The 22,255-nt window shown below is 36.4% G+C and overlaps 1 protein-coding gene across 1 annotated transcript in view; it reads left to right on the top strand.

Moving 5' to 3' along the window:
* LOC150075337 (uncharacterized) overlaps window positions 1-22,255 on the top strand; it is a 73,790-nt gene that overhangs the window by 41,287 nt on the left and 10,248 nt on the right. The window contains exon 2 of the mRNA XM_090388282.1: window positions 3,471-3,868. Within this exon, the coding sequence (XP_090244408.1) occupies window positions 3,471-3,868 (398 nt within the window). The remainder of the gene's footprint in view (window positions 1-3,470; window positions 3,869-22,255) is intronic.

A 22,255-nucleotide genomic window follows, 5' to 3' on the forward strand; every position in this document is an offset into this window, starting at 1 on the left:
GAATACGGTGCTGTTTCTTGTAATCTGTCTACCTTGTGAACTCCTCTGACCGTTTGGTCGTCCCGGAGTATAAACAGAAAATTTATTTAAATTTACACTGTAGCAGACTAATTTCCCACGATCTAAAAACTTGCCATCACCGACAGCCAGAGCCAGACTTCCATCTAATTCCCAGCATTGTTCCGTATTTTACTGTCCAGGTGTCTTCAGGTGTCACTGATTAAAGAAATGTCCCGACAGTAGCATGGTCCTTCGCGCCATTGTTTTCCAGAGTTAACACCTTCTACTAATAACAGTTGCAACCAGTTTCCATTGTTTTGGATGCTCCTGTGCGCTGGGAACCGAAGTACACCCCTTCCTTGCCATTAGCCTTTGTCAAGCTTAACGCTGACCTTCATAAACGTTGTCTAATTAAATCCTTGCCAGTGATCTTAGTAATATTCTTGACTTGTAATGTTCCGCTCCCCCATATTGCTTTATTATAAGTTTTACTTTAAACTAATATCACTTTTCTTTAAAATAACATATTTGTAAGATTTTACATCTTACAGCATACATCTCTGTGAACTGTAGTTTTGTTGAAATCAATTTAAAATAACTCTCAATGTTTTGTAACTTATAGCTAATTGGTTTCGTAACATGCTTAACATTTTAACCCCTCTTGCTTGCAAGCATGCTGTACAAGGGGCGATTGTAACTAGAAATCAATTGAATAAATAAAACAAATAAATAAATAAACTTCTTTGATGGATGCAGCACAGCAATCATTAGCGCTCTGTAGAGCCCTACACTAAAACGTTTCAGTAGGGATGAAAAATTCTTAATTTATCATGTGTATTGTCAATATATAATGATTAACATATGATCTTTATCGCAAAAACATTATTGCAATAACCCATCACAGTCGTAAGTTAGGGATACTGTTCCGTTTCATAATTGGCTAGACAGATGCTTATGGGTAGTTAAATTAAAAGAACATTTCGTAAAATTCATCGAAAAAAGTTTCAATTTATTCCATATTCCCTGTAAACCGTAATCTACTAAGAGGACAACGACCTGGAGATTCTCCATAAATTCATAAAATGCCTTCCAAATTCTGTGTAAATTCATTAATCTTTAGCACTTTAAATCAAGTTTTGTTGTCACTGTATACTAAACAAAAACATCCTTAGCTTAAGAGTAAACAGTTTATAAAATGTGTAACTATATTTTGACAAATAAATACACTAAATACGCTGTTTACAGTCCCACCACTATTTTTTCTGATGGTATTGCAGGGCATTTTGACTGAAGACGTTCTTAGCTGGATGGATGCCACCTACTACAAAGAGTATTTGTTCTCTATCAATGGGCCCTGTTTCCCTCCCCTAGCTGTTTGTCATTGTCTTAGTAATGAAATCTTAAAATACAGCTTGGTTTTGGAAAAAGATCGCAGTGGATTCAAGCCAGGTTAATAATATAATCTGTAATTGTATTCGTTGGTTATATATACAGACAGTAGTCCGCTAGCCTAGTTCGAATTCCGTCAATGGCCAGACGAATCTATTTCTCTCTCTCTCTCTCTCTGCCCTAAGATTTTCGCTCAACGTTGCTTTATCCACTTGGATAAACCGACTTACCTTCACTAACCAACCTCTCATAGTATCCTCGCTACTAAAATCCTGATTAGACTTGCCATCAATACCGTGAGGAAAAGGTTTGGGTCCGAGTCCCGTACATTGAGAGGGAAAGAACGTTTATTGACTTTTCTCACACCGTGAAAGCGTTAGTTGATCTTTAGAGAGTTGGATAGTTATGCTTCCCCCCCCCGAAACTTGGTTTTTTCGAATGATTCCATTGCCTTTCGATATTAATAAATTATTCGAAATTAAGAAATATTTTCGGAAAGTTTGAAGCTAAAATCTCCCAAGATGGTACGGTAGATGTCCACAAGTAGACAGGTAGATGTACACAAATAGATGCTCTTTTTCACTCCAGCTTAATAAACAAAATAATTGTTTTAGTACATAAAAACTATCATATCAGGCCCGCCCAAGAACAGTTTCATCTGTCCATGTGTGTTATGTCCATAAATTATGCGTGCTTCTGGTCGATTTGCCTGGACGAAAAATCCGAGTTTCCTGGGGGCCAGGGAGGGGAACCTTGCTATCCACGCCTCGGACCAATTGATTCAGCCACTGAGTGAAAAAAAAAAAAAACTATAAAAATTCTTCGCATCATTAACGTAATTCGAACTCGGGCCTTTTTCAGCCGATGTGATATGATGGTGAGCCCTCGTGGGTAGCACAGTTAGTAGAATCACCGTCCTCCCCACACCGGGTGGAAAAGACCTGAGTTCGAATTCTGTCAATGACGCGAGGAATTTTTATGGGTATTTTTCACAACGTGGCTCAGTTAGTCGGTCTCAGGCAAGGGTAGCATGGCTTTTCTCCCGGAAACTCAGGTTTTTCGTAAAGCAAACAGCAAATCGACTAAAGAACACACGCAATTTACAGGCATATCATATACGGCGCAATATGGTCTAAGTTGCTGATGCGCTTAAAACCCTAAAACAACAACATAAGTTAGGGATTATAATCATTGTAGGCTAAATCGAAGTTGCAGCCCCTTGCCTGATGTGAAGTGGTCATTGTCTAATCAAGAATTGTACATAGCTTTGTATTTAGAATATTCGCTGAGCAACGAACGCCTTAAAGGGTCGGCATTGAGCATTTTAATTGCATGCAATCGATAATTGGCTTGCGTACTTTGGGATATGGAAAACCGGAGTGTTCTCTAGGAAAATACAATGCAGTTATTGCTCTAGGCCGACTAACTCGGCCACGGTGTGAAAAAGTCCACAAAAAGTCTCTCATCCTAACGAAAGAAATATTTCTCGACTTCGACTGAAGATGCGAATCGGATCCAGCTTTTCACGTCGTGTAAGAGAAGTTACCAGAAACGCTATTTAATCGCTAGCTGCAAGGACTTTAATTTGAAAATTTACAGCAACTCTGTTTAATTACTGATACCACAGTGCATGTTTTTCGATTATTTGTATCCGATGTTTTCAAACATTAACTGGAAGATCTACCATGATATTTCCAGTGAAATATTTGTGGCGAGTATTATGGTTATTTTTCTATTCAAATGTCTCTGCAATGTTATATTATACGTGTTTTGTTGTATGGTTTGCAGTAATCTTCTCCCAGCACATAAATGCCATGTCTCCCAGCACATAAATGCCATGTTGGGAAAAATATAATTAATTTAATGAATAAATAATAATCGGTTTCCTAGCTCCTGTCTCAAGTGGCTCCGTTCCTCATCACAGTAAACATTACGAAGCAGACATTAACTACACTTTGGGCATTGTTACAACAGAATTAATTAGTCCTAGTGTTCTTTGATAAGTAATTGCACGTCTTTGGCAAGAACTAACTGCTGTAACACTAACTTGAAGCCGTTCTTACTGTGTTCTTTATTCGCAGGGTGCTTGCTGACGAAGAAAAGAAGCCTTTCATAGAAGAAGCGGAACGCTTACGGTGCAAACACAAGAAAGATTACCCAGACTACAAGTACCAGCCACGCAGACGGAAACCTCCAAAGACATCGTCATTCATAGCGACCAACGTCCCTTCGGAAACCGCAAGCCTTTCGAACAAAGGAGGAGTTTCCAGCGACATTGGCGGCACGTCTGGAGACGCGTCCGACACTGACGTTAAGCAGTTCGGCGCGTTTTACAACACCAGGTCCGTAGCGACACATCCGCAGAGCCCTCCAACCCCACCGACGACACCGCATCACGGTCCACGCTTCTCGACACACACCAGGGAGGATCATCATGGAATTCAGAGTGCGGAACTGAACGTGACAGCTGTGGCGAGAGGTAAGGATGTCGGCTGAGAATATTGGTTGCCAATTTAAACACGGCTGCGTATCGGTATTACAAGCAAAAATTCGAAATCCAGCAACGACACGATTGACAAACAGTAATTCATTGCGCGGTAACCATGACAACGGCAGTTTTCACGGTTACCCAAGCGCTTGATTTCGTTTCGAATTCAAGTTTTGTATTTATTATTTGTAGTATATTTTAAAACCAATTACGCATTGCCGCTTAATTTTAAATGAATAAACGTGTTATTAAAATTTATCAGTTTATTCACTTATAATAAAAAAAGAAACATTTTATGGATTAAGTAGCTTTGTATTTGCTTGCATTGTGTCACTAAGTTTAGCTTTTGAACATTAATTTAAACTTATATTTTATATGAAAAGATTGCAGTTTCTAAGGTGGCGTGTATTATATTGGTAACAATTCAAAAGAAATGTGTCACATCTCTGGATAGATTGCAGAAGTGCTAGCGAGTCGAATACCTTAATTTGAAGGGCTGAAAGAAAGTTCTAATCAAGTGAGATCAGAATATAAAAGTAGTAACTAGGTACAGCACCTGGTTTAAGATCTCCGGTAAAGAAAAACATACTATTGGATACAAAGCATTGCTACTTGGCTATCTGAAAACTAATATAAAAGAAATGTTCTGATTATGCATTCTTCCGGGCTTATAAAGCATCATAACGGATAGGACAAGGTGTTAATAAAAGTTTGCATTTTTTAAAAACTATTACACCGTTATAATTTGTCGTTTTAAGTAAAATTCTTAAGACTGATAGATTGGTGGTAGCTTTGCTTGTGACAGAAATTTTGTTTATTTAAAAATGTATTCTACATCTATGCCTATATACTTGAGTTTGTTGAAGAAAGTATATTAACTACTCATCTAATAAGGTAAATGATTAGAATGATCTGATATTCTAGCAGGTAGTGAAACATTTAATTTCAGTCCTTAAGTGATAATAGATGCTTCTGTATCTCTGCTAGTTGAGTAACTACGAAAAAGGAAGTCATCTACGTAGAAAAGTTAACTTTACTGTTAGGAAAGTGAGGCGAGAAAAAGTCAAGAATCGAAGAAAAAAGAAAGAAAGTTAAAAAGTCTCAAGTTGGTTAACAGAACAATAGCGACAGCAGATGAATTTGACAGAATGAGTTCAAGCGATTTAAAGCCAAAGGTCAAAATGAGAAGCTTCCGGATTAGCAAGTCTCTAACAAGGAATATCGGAGTGGACATTTTTTTTTTTTTTCTTGTTAGCGCATCAGCTTCTATAGCTATAATGCATCTCCCAAAGTTTTTGCATTTTACTGTGACCCAAGCCGGGATTTGAACCCGCAACCTTTGGGTTGCCAGGCAGGCACTTTACCCACCTGGCTAGCCCGGTCGGCAGAATGGACATATACACGAGTACTACTTTCAAAGGGGAAGGAATTTAGAGTGAGCAATTAGGACAAACAAGATGAGAGTGGCCATCATCGAGATTGAAACGGATCTAGAAGTTTATTTAGAACTTTGATTTGGATTGTAGATGTATTTGTTCTATAGATGAAATATTCATATTTTTTGAGATAGGAACTGAAAGGACAAACAGTATGAAATTATGGACTATACCAGGGGTGGGCAACCTTTATGAATGGCGGGCCAAAGAAAATGTCCGTGAGATACAAGCGGGCCAATTTTTTTTTTTTATAGATTTCCACGATTTTTAGGATTATTAAAATGGTTATAATGAAAAAAATGTCATAAACAGTTTTATGTATTTTATTGTAATATTTATACATTTCTTTTTTTTTTTTATGAAAACCCCAAGCACGAAAGGTATCAAAACCTATAGTACTTAGTACTGTGCATGGGTTGAAGGAGAAGTGTGGGGGAAGGGGGGGTGCCGGAAACTTTGCTCTAGAGACTAAACATGGGTTTCACCACTTCAAGCCTCAAATAAGCAAAGTGGTACAAATTCAAGATAAAACTACAAAAATACAATTATAGTAACAAAATAATACAATTCCAGTAACAAAATACAAATACAATTCCAATAACAAAAATTGCAATATTTTATTTTTATAATAAAATATTGCAAATTTATGAGAGATTTGATGCTGTTTATTTTTATCAGTAAATCGATGTCCGGATCGATATTTGTCGTTGTAATGTGAAGAGTATTTTCGAAATTTACTTCAGCAATTCCATTAATTCCAAAATATATACAGTATATATTTTGAAAACGAATGCGGGCCGGAGGTTCTCACCCCTGGACTATACGATAGTCATAGATACACCGATGAGGCCACACTGTGGTACAACATGGCTTAACCGATATCACACACAAAAAAAAATTACTGAGCTTCCTTCAACAACGATTTGGAGCACAAGAATCTGTACGATTTCGCTCACTTTCTAGAGCATCCATCAAGTTCGGTCAGGGCTGTTATCTAACGGTAGACTGCATTACAAAAAAAAAAAAGAAAAAAGTTTACACTTCAGCATGACCACATAGACCGGAAGGGTTTACAACTAATAATTTCAACAAAAATACAATCATTAACCGTATTTAGCAGTCAAATAGACTTTAAGTACGGTCAAATCAAACGCACCTGCAACTGCACTCCCGCATTTGACAACTCTGATATACCAGACTTACACTCTCGAATTCTGAAGGATATCAAATTTTCCCATATACAACAAACCTTGCTTTAATGGATTTGAATTTAAGGAAACACAGCGTCCACTGAACCAGCTGCCGTCCGTACGAGACCCGGTGACTAGCTACCTCAGTCTGATGGTATTTGACATCATTTAAAATATTTTAACAATGAATCAAAATTGCCAGGAAGCCATGATTTTCCTTACCGTCAACTTCCCTCAGCCTGCAGCCAGCTCTGAGTCATCCGAACCTTTAGCAAAAAAGAGCCATTGGTTACCCAAAAGCTCTTCAGAATCCGAATAATCTTTAGCTAGTTTCCTCTGCCATTGTAAGACAGAGCAATATTTCAAGCTTTTCTATTTAACTCAATTGATAAGTGTAATAAAATAACATCATTCATACGATTTATCAAAAGGGTAAGGGGATTGCAATATGTAACCAAAATGTACTTGCTATTATAGGGGATTATAACAACAGGCTCTCGCTAGCTGAGACTAACAATTACACACAGTTGGCATCATATGAAGCTTAAAAAAACTGTTAAAAATATAACAGGTCCTTATAAAAGTATTAATCAGTTTTTTTTTTTACCCTAGACATGAGCAAGAAAAGGAACTGCAAAACTTTGATGTTCAGGGACTTATCAAAGACACATGCATTGTGGTGCAAACAAAACATATTTAGCAGCTGATTTTGGAATGTTGCCGAATACGCTGTCAAACAGCCTTAAAAACAAAGGTCCTCTTTTACGTCCAAGACAGCAAGCTACTAAAACGTTTGAATCCTAACTTAACAGAAGGAACTTCAAGAGTAGAATGCTACAGAAGATGTATCTTCTTGCGACTTGAAAATCATAAGCAACTGTATCTTTTTGCAATCTTTAAAGAGAAAGCTGTTCCATATTTTTAATGGCGTATGTAAGATTAACCAAGAAATATTTCCACGCAAGAAATTTCAGTAGCCCAGTGTGTTAGGTCCTTGTCTTGTTTTTAGGGATAAAAACTCGCGATTTTGGTGATGAAAAACATTATACAGCTCGCTATCGACACCAACTGGAAAATGCAAAATTCATTCCTGCAGTCATCGCAAACCGGGCTGTTTTCATGACGGTGTAACAGAGCATAATTAGTTTTAGTAACAATCTAAAACTAATTATGCTCTAAATAATTCTAAAAATATTAAAGACGTGTAGTCACATTTTAATTTTATTCAGGTATTAAAATTACACTTTAAAACTGTTGGACCTGCTCGCACTTATGTTTGAATCCGTTTCAAACTGGCTGCTGTTCAAACCAGTGCAATTCTGTGGCGATTTTAAAATTAACCCTAAGGCTACAGATGTCATTAATTTATTTGATGAAGCTGTTTCTGTTTACAAAGCTTTTTTTCCCTTTTGTATAAATGGAAATCCTAGATATATATTCGAAATAAGTTCAGGGAATTATTAGCTCTGAGATAGCACCGAAATTCTATTGGAAAATAATGGAAAATAGGGGGTTATGACATCACGTTGTAGAAGAATTTATAGTATGTTCGTCAAGTTTAGCGTAGAAGAATAATGACTATCCGTTATCCGACTTGGCAGAAACCCAATATGGTAAAAATATCCTTAGAGAAACGTGTCTGAATGTGACAGGTAACAAAATCAGTAATTTGAAAAAGATTCACACCTAAATATGTCTGTTCAAATATGAAATTTTTACAATTAAAAAATAACTGAATATTGATTTAAAAGAAGTGAGGGAGGTGAAACGGGAAACATTTCCATTCTTCACGCATTCATTTTCCCCACTGATAAATATATGTCCAGGATGAAGAAAATTTTCAAATAAATGCATCTGTAAAATTAATGAAAATAGTGAAATCACTATGCGGATTTTTATGCACTCGACGAACTACTTTCTTGGTAAACTCAGGCACAGGTTATACGCATGTGTGTAGCGTGTCCTCACATCAGTTATATTTCCCAGAATATATGTGCGGGCAAAGAGTCGTCGAAATCATTAGAAGCAAGCGGAACTGGTCCGCCCTATTCTATGGAACTTGTGACCTCAGAAGATTCCCTATGAAATAAGAAGTCACCATATGTAGAAAGTTTATGTAACATTTTTTCAGTATTCGTACTTCATTAGCAACTTATTTTTTTAATATTCCCCATACTGCCATATTTAATTCTTGTAGATTTTCAATTTCTTATGTACATTGCGTCTGCCCTACTTGTGGTTTAAACCATAAGTTGTGAGTATTCTTCGGAGAGCTTTTAAAAGCTCGCTTCATTTCGGTAATTTATCTTGGTCTTAATTTTCTTGTTATCTTCTTTATAATGTGCTTTTTCAACTTTATGATGGCTAGTATCTTCTTTATTATGTTCTTTTAGATTTATCAGTAAGTCTTTGACGGTATCGCTTTTCTTACAGTTTCAGATCCTTTCTTACACGTTAAGTGTAAACTTGAGTTTTCAGGAGATAAAACCATACAACATTCCTCTGTGACCAACTCACTTGGCCTCGTTGTGAAAAACTCTGATAAAAATTCCTTATGTCATTGAAAGAAATCGAACCTAGGTCTTTTATCACCATTGCGGGTCCTGTAAGGACCTTCATTTTCACAATATATTCCTGTTCAATTAACATATTATGAAATGTAGAACATTCTTTCTCACTGCTTTTCTGACTAGTAACTTCAATTTTACACTTTCCACTGCAACAAACAATAGTAATATTCGTTTTAGACAAATTTTCCTCAATTTTAAGCTTCTTTCTTAAAAATTAAAAGGACTGTCCATACAAAAAGGTAGTTTTGTCAGCGTTAAATTGCAAAAAATCTTCCGGTTTAACTTCCCATTTTCTTTTGCGTATGCGTAGTGTCAGAGCATCATTTTTTGCGTAGCGTGGCCACCGGCCACGCTACGCAAAAGGTGGCCGGTTGCAAAGCTCTGTTTTACATTTTCCTCATACAGTAGAGTTATGATCTTCCTATCTCTACAAGTAAATGTTCGATAAACCATCAATATGGTACCATGGTCCTTCTTTGTGGTCTATCTACATTGCTCGGAGAACTTCATATCTGACCATATCGTAATTCTCAAATAGCTTTCTTTCTCCACGGCTTTTAATTCGACCCTGTCAAGTGTATAATTTTAGGATTGCTATTCCCCTTATTCTTGCATTTTGCTGCATAAAAACACAGCTGCCAATTTTTTGACCATCCCTGAAACCTATCTAAGTCATCCTGAAGGAGCGCTGATTGACATTAATCGTTAACCACTCTCCAGCCTTCACATCTGAAAAATTTGACATCACGCCCTTCATCGATGTTATGTATGAAAATCAATAGCAATAGTAGTCTCAGAAGTGGCATCCTTGGGGGATTCCACTTCAAATGTTACACCAATCTGAAAATTAATTTATCAAACCTCCTACCTCCTGCACTGCTGCTACTCTTCTATCCATCTTAGAATCTAGCCCGTGATCTCAATGTGTCCAGCTGATACAGTAACCTCTCATCAGTGATGGAGTAAAATGCGGCCTCGTAGGTAGCACAGCTGGTAGAATCGCCGTCCTCCCCAAACCGCCTGGAAAAGATATGAGTTCGAATCCCATCGATGACGTGGGGAATTTTAATGGGTCTTTTTCACAACATGGCTGAGTTAGTCGGTCTCAGGCGAAGGTAGCATCGTTTTTTATTCCCGGAAAGTCGTGTTTTTTGTGCAGTAAACAGAAAATCGACCTGAGAACACACGCAATATACACGGAGCAATACGGCTTTAGTCGCTTATACTCCTAAAATCCTACAACAACAACAACAACAGTAAAATACTTTACTAAAATCCAAATAAACAACATGAAATTATTTCCTACATTGACGAGTAACTGTATAAAAAAGCTAACCAGGCTAGTCAAACATTGTTTTCCCTTAACAAAACTGTGTTGTGTATTGTTCAGAATTCCATATATGTCTAAATATTGTCTAATCTGTACTGCATTCTTTATCATTGTCTCTGTGATTTCACTGCTAGTGATGTCAGACGGAGCGGTGAACTTTTAGAACCGTCTTTAAATACTGGTGATACATTAGCACTTCTCCAACCCAGAGGAATATCTCCCGAGTGCAATGAATCCATCATAATGTTTAAAAGTCATCATAGAAAGTGAAGACTGAAAACATCATAGCTTTCGAGTCTGTCTGTGAAAACATAACAGAAAGACTTGAAACTTCTTCTAATAAAGAATTTTTCTATAATTTCAATATAATTTCAGTTTCTTCTCACTATTTAAGGTCTTTCGCCTGTAAGGATCAATACGAAATACCTATTCGGTGCATCAGCAACGTGATCTGGGTTATCTAAGAAGATTTTTCCTATTACATATGAGTCTTATCTAATTGTTTTTCTTCTTCGATATATTAGCATACACAAAAAACTCTTTATCCCCGCCCTTTGCTATTTTAGACACTGATTCCTCATACTCAGCCAGCCTAATATTTTCTGTGATACTATTACAAATCAAATAGTGGCTCTTATTGGTATCAATACTTTTCGTCGCTCTATAACTTTCCCATGTCAGAATTAACTGACCAATTAGACTGGCTAGCTCTGTTAGGCCATCTCTGCATCTTCCACGAGTTAGATTTTCTTAATGCACTCATATACATACACACACTAGAATATATTAATGAAAAAAATTCAAAGAATCAACAGATATGCATTCTAGCTTCTTTGAACTTTTGCTTTAAAATGTTCCGTACTTGTAATGAATTAATGTAACAATCAATAAGAGGCAAATTAAACCATCCATAAGAAGACATTCACAGTTGCTAATCTATTCCATCTGCATGTAGAGGGTCTTGTCACACTCTACAATCTTCTGGTAGATAGCATACCCCACTCTCATTTTACCTTTGCATCCAATCACTTCACACCACACAGGTACTATTTTAATATGCACAAGTTGTGAATCTAGGAAAGCTTTTGCTGCGTTCAAACTGCTTTTGACAAGAAACACAACCCTCCACCCTTTCTATCTTCCTTGCCCTTACATTAAAATGTAATATTTATTACATTGGCGCATCACTTGTAATTATTTAACTTGTTTCCCTAACATTAGCTTCACATTCGTTTGAAGCATCGCTGCTCTCGGCTCATCTTATAAATATCGTCTGTTGCGACAAGTAAAATAACTCTTGAAATGTGTGCAAGAGTTACTTTGACTCACATCAACGGATAAACGCGTATCTATATTACTCTGATTTTCAATTTTTAATACCCTTATCTACCCTAAATAGCAGCTTCCCTGAACCCTTAAGGTGTCCTCAATGATAATGTCAGAAACCCTTGCACCACCTTCGTTCAAATATATTCCGTATCTGAAAAATAGATACTTTCTACCCACAAGTGCGGGTCACGCTGGTAAAAAAAAAAATATCCCCAAAAACCTTGCAGAGTCCCTCAACTCTAAAGCTAATCCACAAGGCTATGTAGTCCCTCCTATTCTGTCTATGCAGAACTGCAAACATATACAAAAATTCCGACCTAACTCGCTGCATTCTTTCAGTATGGTCCTGTATTTATTCAACATATCATCAGTTCGTGGGCGTTTAGCATTACTGGTGTTCCTTTTTTTCATTTAATAATGCATAAAGACCGGACAAATTACCATCTGAAAGAAAGAGTTATGAAAATTAGTTCATGAGCGTCGGTAATCCATGAAAATATACTCTAAGAGAATATGTGATCTGCGTTTTAGAAATGCAAGCACGACAGCGACTCTTCCTGCTAAGAACGGGTCTGCTAATTAGTGCTAAAGCTATAAATTATCATTCTTGGATACAGACTGATGCATGCTGGGTGTGGTTTCTGGGAAGGAGCTGTGATTTCTTGATTAGAGCATCCCAGGTGTGCTCTATTAAATTAAACTCTGGATTCGGTTGGCTATTCTATATATTATTCCTCTTAAGAAAGCCGTCGTATCCGAGTGGTGAACGAAAGGGTATAGAGATGCATGCATTTCAGTGACAGTGATTCACACCCATACTAAATACAGCGGTGTTCTTGCACCCTGTATTTTGTGAATTCCTCTGACCTTATATGGTCGTCCCAGCTAACTATGAATTTCTTTTATTGGACGATAATGCATGTCTTCACGACGCTCTCCTGACGAACCAATACTTTCAGAGGGCCAACATCGGGATCAAGTTTCTCATCTCGATATGTTAATGAACTCTCTTCAGAGTTCATTAACAGTAAATCCAGCCATAGCATTAAGCCACAACTTCCAAACGTGATGCTAGCAGAATGAAATCTAGTTCTTTGTTCCTTCTAGACGAAACTGTGGATCGAAAATCTGATTGAAGACTGTACGAGTATTTCGACTCAATGGCGAAGAGTGCCACGTCTAATTTCTCCTTGGTCCAGTCCACATGATGTCGGGACGAATTCAAACGGGCTATTTTGTGTAAGTGGTCAAGGGTCAAGGGGAAACAGACTTCTTTTTGTGACTCCTTTTATAGACGGTATGCCTAGATACAAGCCCTTTTGTACATCGAGCAAGAAGAAGTTGCCATGCTGTAAATTCTTCATGGCACTTCGCAGTCAGGGTCAGGTAACGGTCATATTATTTGACAGGACTGCCTTGGACAGGCATTCGAGAGAGAGAATTTGCTTGTGTTGAAACTGGTCCACCACTGCGTGTCACATTCAGCCATCTGGACACTTCAGCAGTCAGGAACACAAACGTACACACGTGTTATGATTTAATTTTCATAACATAATACTGTATTTTAAATTATATATTGTCCTCCGTTAGTCTGATTTCAATTTTAGAGTTAAAGCGATTTAATTAATTTAATTTTAACCTAATCATATATCATTTGAAAGATCTTTATGTGGGTTTACGATATTAATGGGAACTAATAGATTAATATTACGAAATTAAGTGATCGAATAATCATTTTATGTTTCCAAATTATGAAATTCGGCGCTCACTATTTCGATAAAGGAAGTAGATCTAAATGTATTGAAAGCAGTTTAAAATAAGTTATATATAAAATTACTAATATCTTTAATTTGGCAATAAAATATTTTTTAAAAGTTCATTATATTCAATGATATTTTAAAATGTGTATTGGTAAATGTTACGAATTAGTATTACGATTACAAGCTTTAAGTAGAATACTTTCATATAAAGTAATAACTACTTTTACCAGGCAGTAGGCCGGGTTCTGAGATTAATTTGTTATGCGCATGACAAGTTGATCACACGATTAATAATTCTGTTTACACGAATATCACTTCAGTATTTTTTTTTTTTTTTCAAGTAAGTTACCTAAATTACACGGAAAAGTTATCCTACAAATAAATGTATCGTTTGTTTATTACTTTCCTGATTATAATTATATAATTACTGATTATTATTTCTTATTTCAAAATTGGGTTAAATTGTTATTCTTATAAACAAACGCATCCGTCGCTGGAAATCGTTATGTGTAGGTGACTTCGGGACCACAGGAAAAAAACTTCTTTCTTTTCTTTTCTTTTTTTTTTTTTTTTTGTAAACTATTCTCTGTAACAGTTGCCATTCGCCCGCTCGGCCTATATCATAAGAAACAAATAATTCAACGTAGTTTAATATTATTTTGATGAAATTTTTCCCGCTTGTGCTTTAAAAATTTGGTTATTTTTATTGTTTTCTATTAAATAATCGCAATTACCGAAATGTTCGTATTCTATTTAATATATTAGTTTCTTATTTATGTATTTAAATAATTTACCTTAAATATGTGCTTTTGGATCGATTTCATTGGCTGATACGTTGGAAAACATTTTACCCGTAATTCATCGGCTGTCCATTAAAATGACAGTATTTAGTGATAACAGTTATACGAAAATAATAAAGATGTGTCAAAAAATATAATTTAATTGGGAGTTAATGCTTTAGCATTAGCGTTGGCATCAGTAGAGGCATATGATGCAAGAAAGCAAGCTTATACGGCATCAGCCAAAAAAAATCCCCTTCCCATTTCATCTATCCATTCACTCTAAATGCTTATTTAGTTTTACCTTGAATTTATTTAAGTCAACTTCTACAACGACAGATGGAAGTTTGTTCCAGCATTCAACCACCAGACAATTAATCTGGGCAAGAGGAAGAATCCCATTAGCATTGAGCTTGCTCAAGCCATTCAAGGCCTTATACACCTCAATCAGATCACCTCGCAGGTGCATAGTCTCCAGACACTGTAATTTGCAAAACTTTAGCCTTTCTTCGTAAGAGCAACTCTTTGTTCCATTCGCCAATCTCGTTGCCCTTCTTTGTACTCGTTCTAGCATCTCTACATCCTATAATGAGGCCTTCAGACCTGTATACGGTACTCAAGGTGTGGCCTGACCGTTGCTTTATACAATGGGATAATCACTTCCTTATCCCTGCTAGAAAAATTCCTGTATATCATTGACCAGACACCATGAGCTACTCTTGCAGACTGTCTACCTGTACCTGTACCAGCTACCTGTACAGAGAAGAAGAGTACACAGGTGTCAATAGATTCATTGTTTAAAAATTCAAACGCGTGCACCTATAACAAAGGAAACTTCACCATCTGTGATTGAATAAAATAAACAACAAAAATGGTTTATTTTATTATTTTTTTATTTATTCTATGTTTTCTCCCCCCCCCACACACACACAGTTAAAGACTTGGTTGGAACAGTTCCACATGAAATAAACTAACAATTCATGAAGTTTTAGTCTTCGCTTATTTTTTGCTGTTATATGGACTCACATCTGGTGAGTATGGGCTTGGCACACCCAGGGTCCTGAGCTGGATATCATCATTCTTCTCTTTCTTGGTGATTCCCTTTTATTTTCTCTCTCTCGGGGTAATTCAGAAATTTTTTTTGGCTGGTGCAGCATAAGCCTCAAGCTTCCTTGCACCATATAGCTAATAATAATAATAATAATAACTAGACTGTTGTTATTATGTTGTTTATGCAAAGTAGGTAGTCAACTTCTTTCATCATTACCATATTAAAATTATAACAACCATTATATTTAAAATTTAATACTTAAATCTGTTTCAATCAAGATTAGCATCTATCATTACAATGTAGGAATATATGGAAACCTCATCGTTAATTTAAAGATATTTCACTTAAAACTTGTTTTCAAGGAACTTAATACTGCTGTTAAATGAGGTATACTTGCACCAAGAACAAGAAAGAACATAAAACTAAATGACAGAGAACAATTTAGAAATAGTCAATTATGATTAAGTTACCTTAGTATTTTGAGTTAGAGTGTCAGAGCCATTGCATTAAGATCAAAACTTTCATCTAAGGCGATTAGTGTCCCGTGCACATCAGTTTCTATTAAGTTATCGGAGTACTCGTTTAATCCAATGGAATCTCGGTAGTGGCGAATATTACTAGAACAGAAAAATTTACTCATTACTGATGATTTCAGTGAACATGAGTAATCGCACCCATAGGAGGTTTACGGGCTTGGTCAACCATCCAACAGAGAGAGAGAGACTCAAAAAGATAAAATCACTTAAAATACGGAATGATTAAAAGTAATCATTAAGATATTTGACAAATTCTGGAAAAGTCGATTTACTGCTTGTTCTTGTTGGGTTTTAGGCACATAAGTGACTTAGCCAATGTTGCAGCGTGTACATTTGTATATTGCGGCTGTAAATTGCATGTGTTCTGTTGTCGATTTGCTTGATGAAAAACCCGAGTGTCCGAGATAAAAAAAAAAAAACAAACAAACAAAAAACCATGCTGTCCTCTCCTGAGACTGACTAATTTTGTGAAAAAAAAAGGCCCTTAAAATTGCCTCAAACAATCGATGGGATTCGAACTCAGGTCTTTTCACACGGTGGGAGGATGACAAATTTACCAACTGTGTTACCTACGACAGCACATGGTGATTGACTTATAACGTTCTACTTATCATTTATTTCTTAATGCTGTAATACAAAATATACCAAGAAGAATCAGGGGTTGATTCCGTCAGTGCTTTTAAGCGAAAAAAGGTCATGTCAATATGGATCAGCTTTCGAACCAGTATAGAGATATAGAACTTGTAAGTAAAAACTGATGACAGCATTAAAACGTTTATTTTAGAATTAGAAACATAAAATGTTTTAAAATTACCTACCACTCATTTTAAATTTAAAAATCAGTTTTTTTAGAAATGAACATAAATATCAATAAAGCACTTATAATAGTTGCTCAAAATGTTTTGTTTTATACTTGAATACACATTTCCATGCGTTGTTCTTTCTATGCTGGTTGGTCATTTCGAATGTAGTCTGCATTGCAGCGTCCAAATTTCTCTAAAATTCTCTGACGTAGTGCACTCTCCCATCATTTGACTTTTGTGCGTGCGCTAACGATTTCATGTGACCCCAGATACAATTGTCTAAATGGTTAAGAAAGAAAGGCTAGATCTTGGTCAGTGCCCCCCCCCCTCGACCATTCCAACGGCTTTGATAACGACGGTTCAGATAATCAGAAACCTGTCTTAAAAATGTGGTGGAGCCCCATCATGATGAAAATACACATGTTGTCGTCGCGTCAATGAAGGAACATCCTCCAAAAGGCCTGGCAGCCTACTTTTTAAAAAATTAACATGCGTCCCCACCGAGAAGATTGTTGCACACGTATGGTCCGATTAAAAGAGATTGCAATCGGTCGAAAGTCTTTTCAGTTCCATCGAAGCTAATAAGTTTTTGCTGAATTTTTGTGGTTTTTCATTTATTTGTGATCTAAATTTTATTTCACCACTAAACCTTTTTATCTCTCTAATTACATATCTGGGTTTATCTAAAATCAAGCGGGTATTTCGAAAGATATACTTGCTTGAATTTCAGCTGTTGCTATCAGTGATTTTTGGGACCAAAATCTAGTCCGTGGGTAAGCATTTCTACCTGCAATTATAAATAATTTATTTAACTGAAGAATATAAACAGTACTGTAAATAATATTATAGCTGTTTTATAGATTGGAGTTTAGTAGTACTTTAGTAGTAATTAAAGCGGTTAAATCAGGGTAGTTAATGTTAATTCATTCGCTAATCAGTAGCGAATGAATTCGATTTATATAGAAAAATCTAAAACTTTTGTAATGATATCAGGATATCATATGATATATTGTAAGACACTACATTAAGAGTATTTAAGTGTTACAAATAGTATTTCATTGATAGTATTATGATAGTTTGTGATTTCAATCAAATTTTATTGTCCAGATATTGTTTTAACTAGAAACAGCAAGCATAATATATCTCAGGATAGCGTGTCTATTGGGAAAATTGCCATTGGTGGTTCCCCTGTGGGTTACGGTCTGTTTCCTTGTACAAACTGTTCATGTATGCCGAATTGTCACTAGATGACTGTGAAACTGCCTCGTCCATTAGTTAGTCAAGTTTTAACTTCGATTACTAATGGAGTGACAGAAGATAGTGGCTAAAAATCCGAGAAGGTAGTGGGTGCACTGGAAAGTAACAAATCTTGGGATTTCGGCAGTTATTCAACTGTTCAGTACTAAGCCAAGAGACGCCTCCCGAAAGCCGGCCATCAGGAATGGATCATCAGATAGAGAGTACTCCGATTCCAAGTGAGGTGATTTTAATGAATGATCCAATTGTTAGGAAATTTGGAATTGTGTTCTGTAATCGAGAGAGATGAAACAGAAGTGGGGTAAGTCTACATGGTGCTAAAATTGATAATGTCAATAAAGGATGTCGATAAAGGACGTAGGGTTATACCTATAGGAACTAATGAGTTGAAAAGAAAGCGACGTTATATTTCATGACGAATTCGTCAAGAAATACAAGGTCATGCTGAAAAAATGTCGCGATATAGGTTAAAATGTTATTGTGTCTGCAGTTCTGTCTAGATATGATGGGAGGGATTACATAAGGTAACCCTTGTGGATTAACTTGAGACTCCAGGAACTCTGCAAAGATTACGAAGGAAAGTTTTTCTCAGCTTGGCTATTTGTTATATTATTTTAGGTTCTTCAGCAACTTAGCCATATTGCACCATATATAATATGTCCGTAAATGGCGTATGTTCTGTGGTCGATTTGCTGTTTGCTGAATGAAAAACCCGGATTTCAGGGAGAAAAAACTATGCTCCCTTTGCCTGAGACCAATTAACTCAGCGATATTTTTGAAAATGGCCCATAAAAATTCCTCGCGTCATCTCCACCCGGGAAGAACAGTGATTATACCAACTGTGCTACCCACGATGGCCTCACCTTGGCCTGCACTAGTTAGCAGAATGGATTTGTTTTGTAAGAATGGAATTCACTTGAACAGAAGAGGTGCAAGGGTCTATGATGATGTCGTAGATGTAGAGAACTCTTTAAGGACTTGGAGGAAATTGCTAATTGGGCTGGAGGAAGAGCAAAGGGAAGTCTCTAGTAAGACTCATTAAAGTATCTATGCAAGTTACACCTGCACCCTCCTCGAGAGTACTTGTCGGATACTTCGTATACACGGAACTACCCTGTGAATTAAACACAACAATCTCCAGCGGTTACACATCACAGAGAACGACTCAGTTAAATGAATATAAGGGATGTATTAGGACAGTAAAAAGTAAAAAAATACAATCTTTAACCTGTACAGTTTAGTAAAGCTTGTGTTTGTAAACAAAGTGAGTGAGCTTGAGTTCCTTGATCAACTAACGGTGATATCGTAGGAATACACCTGATAGAGGTGTATAAAGCCTTGAATGGTTTAAGCATGCTCAATGCTGATGGGATTCTTCCTCTAGCTCAGAAAAATCACCTGAGAGGGCATAAATTCAAATTGAGGAAAGACAGATGTAGGATAGACGTGCGGAAATTTGCCTTTAGCCAGCGGGTGGTTGGTTGGTGGAACAGACTGCCATCCCTTGTGGTGGAGGTTGATAGCCTAAATAAGTTTAAGGCTCAGCTGGACAGGTATTTTGAACGAACAGAGGGGTGACGTGGAAGTGGGTTTTTTTTTTTTTTTTTTTTTTTGGCTGATGCTGCATAAGCTTGCTTTCTTGCATCAAATGCCTCTACTAATGCTAAAAAAAAAAAAAAAAAGTGAAACAAGGGACCATCCCGAAACAGAGGATGGCGAATTTCATTACGGTGACAGTGTGTCCAGAAGAGATTGGGATGGAGCTGTAGTTACTAGCGGCCGAATCGTAAAATGACCGAATCTCCTCACCCTTCCTGAGTTGGACCCATGTTGATATGAACATTTTATGTGTGTTTAAAGTTACTAAAGGAATCAACTTCCGAAGTTTGACACATTCCTTCTAAGAAGACTAGGCTAATGTTTACCATGCCTGGGAACATGGTAAACGTTTGGTCGGGCAAAGGTCGCTTTGTTTTTGTTCCGATAACTCGGGGGTTATCGCACGAAGGCTTAGAAAGCTCGACAGGTGCCTATAATGAAAATGCTGCATAACGTTCGGCATCCAGAAGCCGATTGCTGGAAGTTTATAGATGATAAGATCTACAGAAGGCGAATAATCAGTGAACAGTTCACATCGTAAAGGCTTTGAAGCAGTGTGGAACAATAAACTCTCACACTGCAATGACTGACCACAATCCAGCCAGTGCTGTGATATTGTGCATCAAGCGGAACCCAACTTACCGATGAGGGGCAAATAGTGTATTTTACTGATTAATGTATGTTTTTTGTAATTTTTTTTACTATATATAACTTTTTTTTCTAATTATTATGTTTTAATCCATGCATCAGTCATCAATCTAACTTTCATTAATATTGCTACTAATGAATAAAGATATATTTATTTATTAAATTTAATCTCTCTGTCTCGCGCACGCGAAACCGTAACTGGCTAGTGTCGCTGCTATCGCTGGGTTCTGAAACCCAGTAGATAAGCAGTACCGAAATTGAAGAACGCTATCCGTCGCAATAGAGAGGTCATAATCTATTATTTCGATTATACTCATATCATTTGAATAATTTATTCGATTATGGAAAATCATTTCCATTCGATAATGGAAAATCATTTCCATTCGATAATGGAAAATTATCGATTATGCCCATCACTAATTCGCAATCGGAGGAACTTCTATGAACTCTTTTTATATTATGGCCGAGTTTTTGAGGCTGGGGTAACATTGCATTATTTTTTCTCCTGGAAATTGGATCTTTATCATAAGGAATCCTAACTCATCCCACAAAGAGGAAACAATGTTTCCTCTTTATGGGATGAGTTTTTTCCCTCTTTATGGGATGATGGTAAACTTTTTCCTCTGACAATGTTTCCTCTTTATGGGATGATGGTAAACTTTTTCAGGTAACTTTTCGTGCTTTCCAAGATGGCTTATAATTAGTAGTAAAATTATCATTGCCCGCATTGATAAAATTCTGTACTGTATCTTATATTTACAGTATTTACAAAGTGATAGTATTTCTGTACATTTGACAAGATACATGTATTTATTTAAACGATTTTATTTTTATACGACGGTTTTGCTAGTAAGGTTTTTTTCGAAAATATTTTATAAGAGATTTAAGTTGAGTCTTCTGTCACTTCTCTGCTTTACTAATATCAATCCCTAAGTACAGGTTCCCAACCTGTTAATTGCTCACCTCATACATCATATGTAAAGTAATATTTCCTTGTGTTTCTCTTCTCACAGCATCCCCCATCCCCCTGACTAATTAGTTCTTTGTCGGTGGGTGGTCGTTGCATATCTCCTGATACTCTAATGATGGATGGGAATTCGTCTCGGTGCTATATAAGGTAGGAATCAGCCGCCAACACATCAGACATCATCGAGTGATCTATGGAGATACACAAGCCGTTGGCATCATTAGTTGGCATGCTCGCTACTTGCCTTTTTTTATTTTTTTTTTCTGCAATCATTCCTTATCAGGGAAGTCAATCTGCCGTATTTCGGAAAGCAAGTTCCTCCCTAGCATGTCGCATGTTCGCTGTCTTATTTCACATTTACTCGGTGGATTCCACACCTAATGAAAGTCCCAATATAAACTAGAATGAGATCCATGGTATATTGCATTATTCATGTTTCTTCAGCATCCCCGAATCAGAATCAAACATATTGAATTATGCATGTTCCTCAGCCTGCAAACAAACAGACGTAATACTGTATTGAATTTGTGGAGTTGCAGCGCCCTCAAGGACGTAAATATTTCATGAATTTGTTTAAGAATAAATGTGAGAAACAATACAAGTAATGAACAGTTACAAAATATACGTTAAAAATCAGTTACAGTTGTGAGTTTACGTGTTAAGTTACTACTCATTTATAGCTACATATACTTTTTTTTAAACCTTGAAATACATAAGCAAACAGTATGTAAGTAAAACTATGGTAAACTTGACAGTTGCTGTTTGTCCTAATAAACTGAAAGATAAAAGGCCGTTGATATTAAATAAAAAAGGAGGTCGTCTGTTGTTTTTTTACTTTTTAATTTTTATTTTTTGATGAAAATTTGATTAAAATTTTTAAAATAATCTGCCACATTTACTTTTAAGTTTCCTTCCTGCAGTTGTAAACTATGGGTGATTCCACGTAAATATTCAAAGATTATCATTCATCATAAATCTCCACTATATTCTTGATTCTTGTAGCCATAGATTATACGTAAACAACTTCGGCTACTACACAAACTTCTCCATCTCTAATTTATCCATGCGTTTTTCATTTTATTTCTATTTTTAAAAAATACACTGGCTAGAATTATTATACTTT

This window comes from Mastigoproctus giganteus, chromosome 14, assembly GCF_048544385.1.
Source record: "Mastigoproctus giganteus isolate SK-2022 chromosome 14, ASM4854438v1, whole genome shotgun sequence".
NCBI lineage: Eukaryota > Metazoa > Arthropoda > Arachnida > Uropygi > Thelyphonidae > Mastigoproctus > Mastigoproctus giganteus.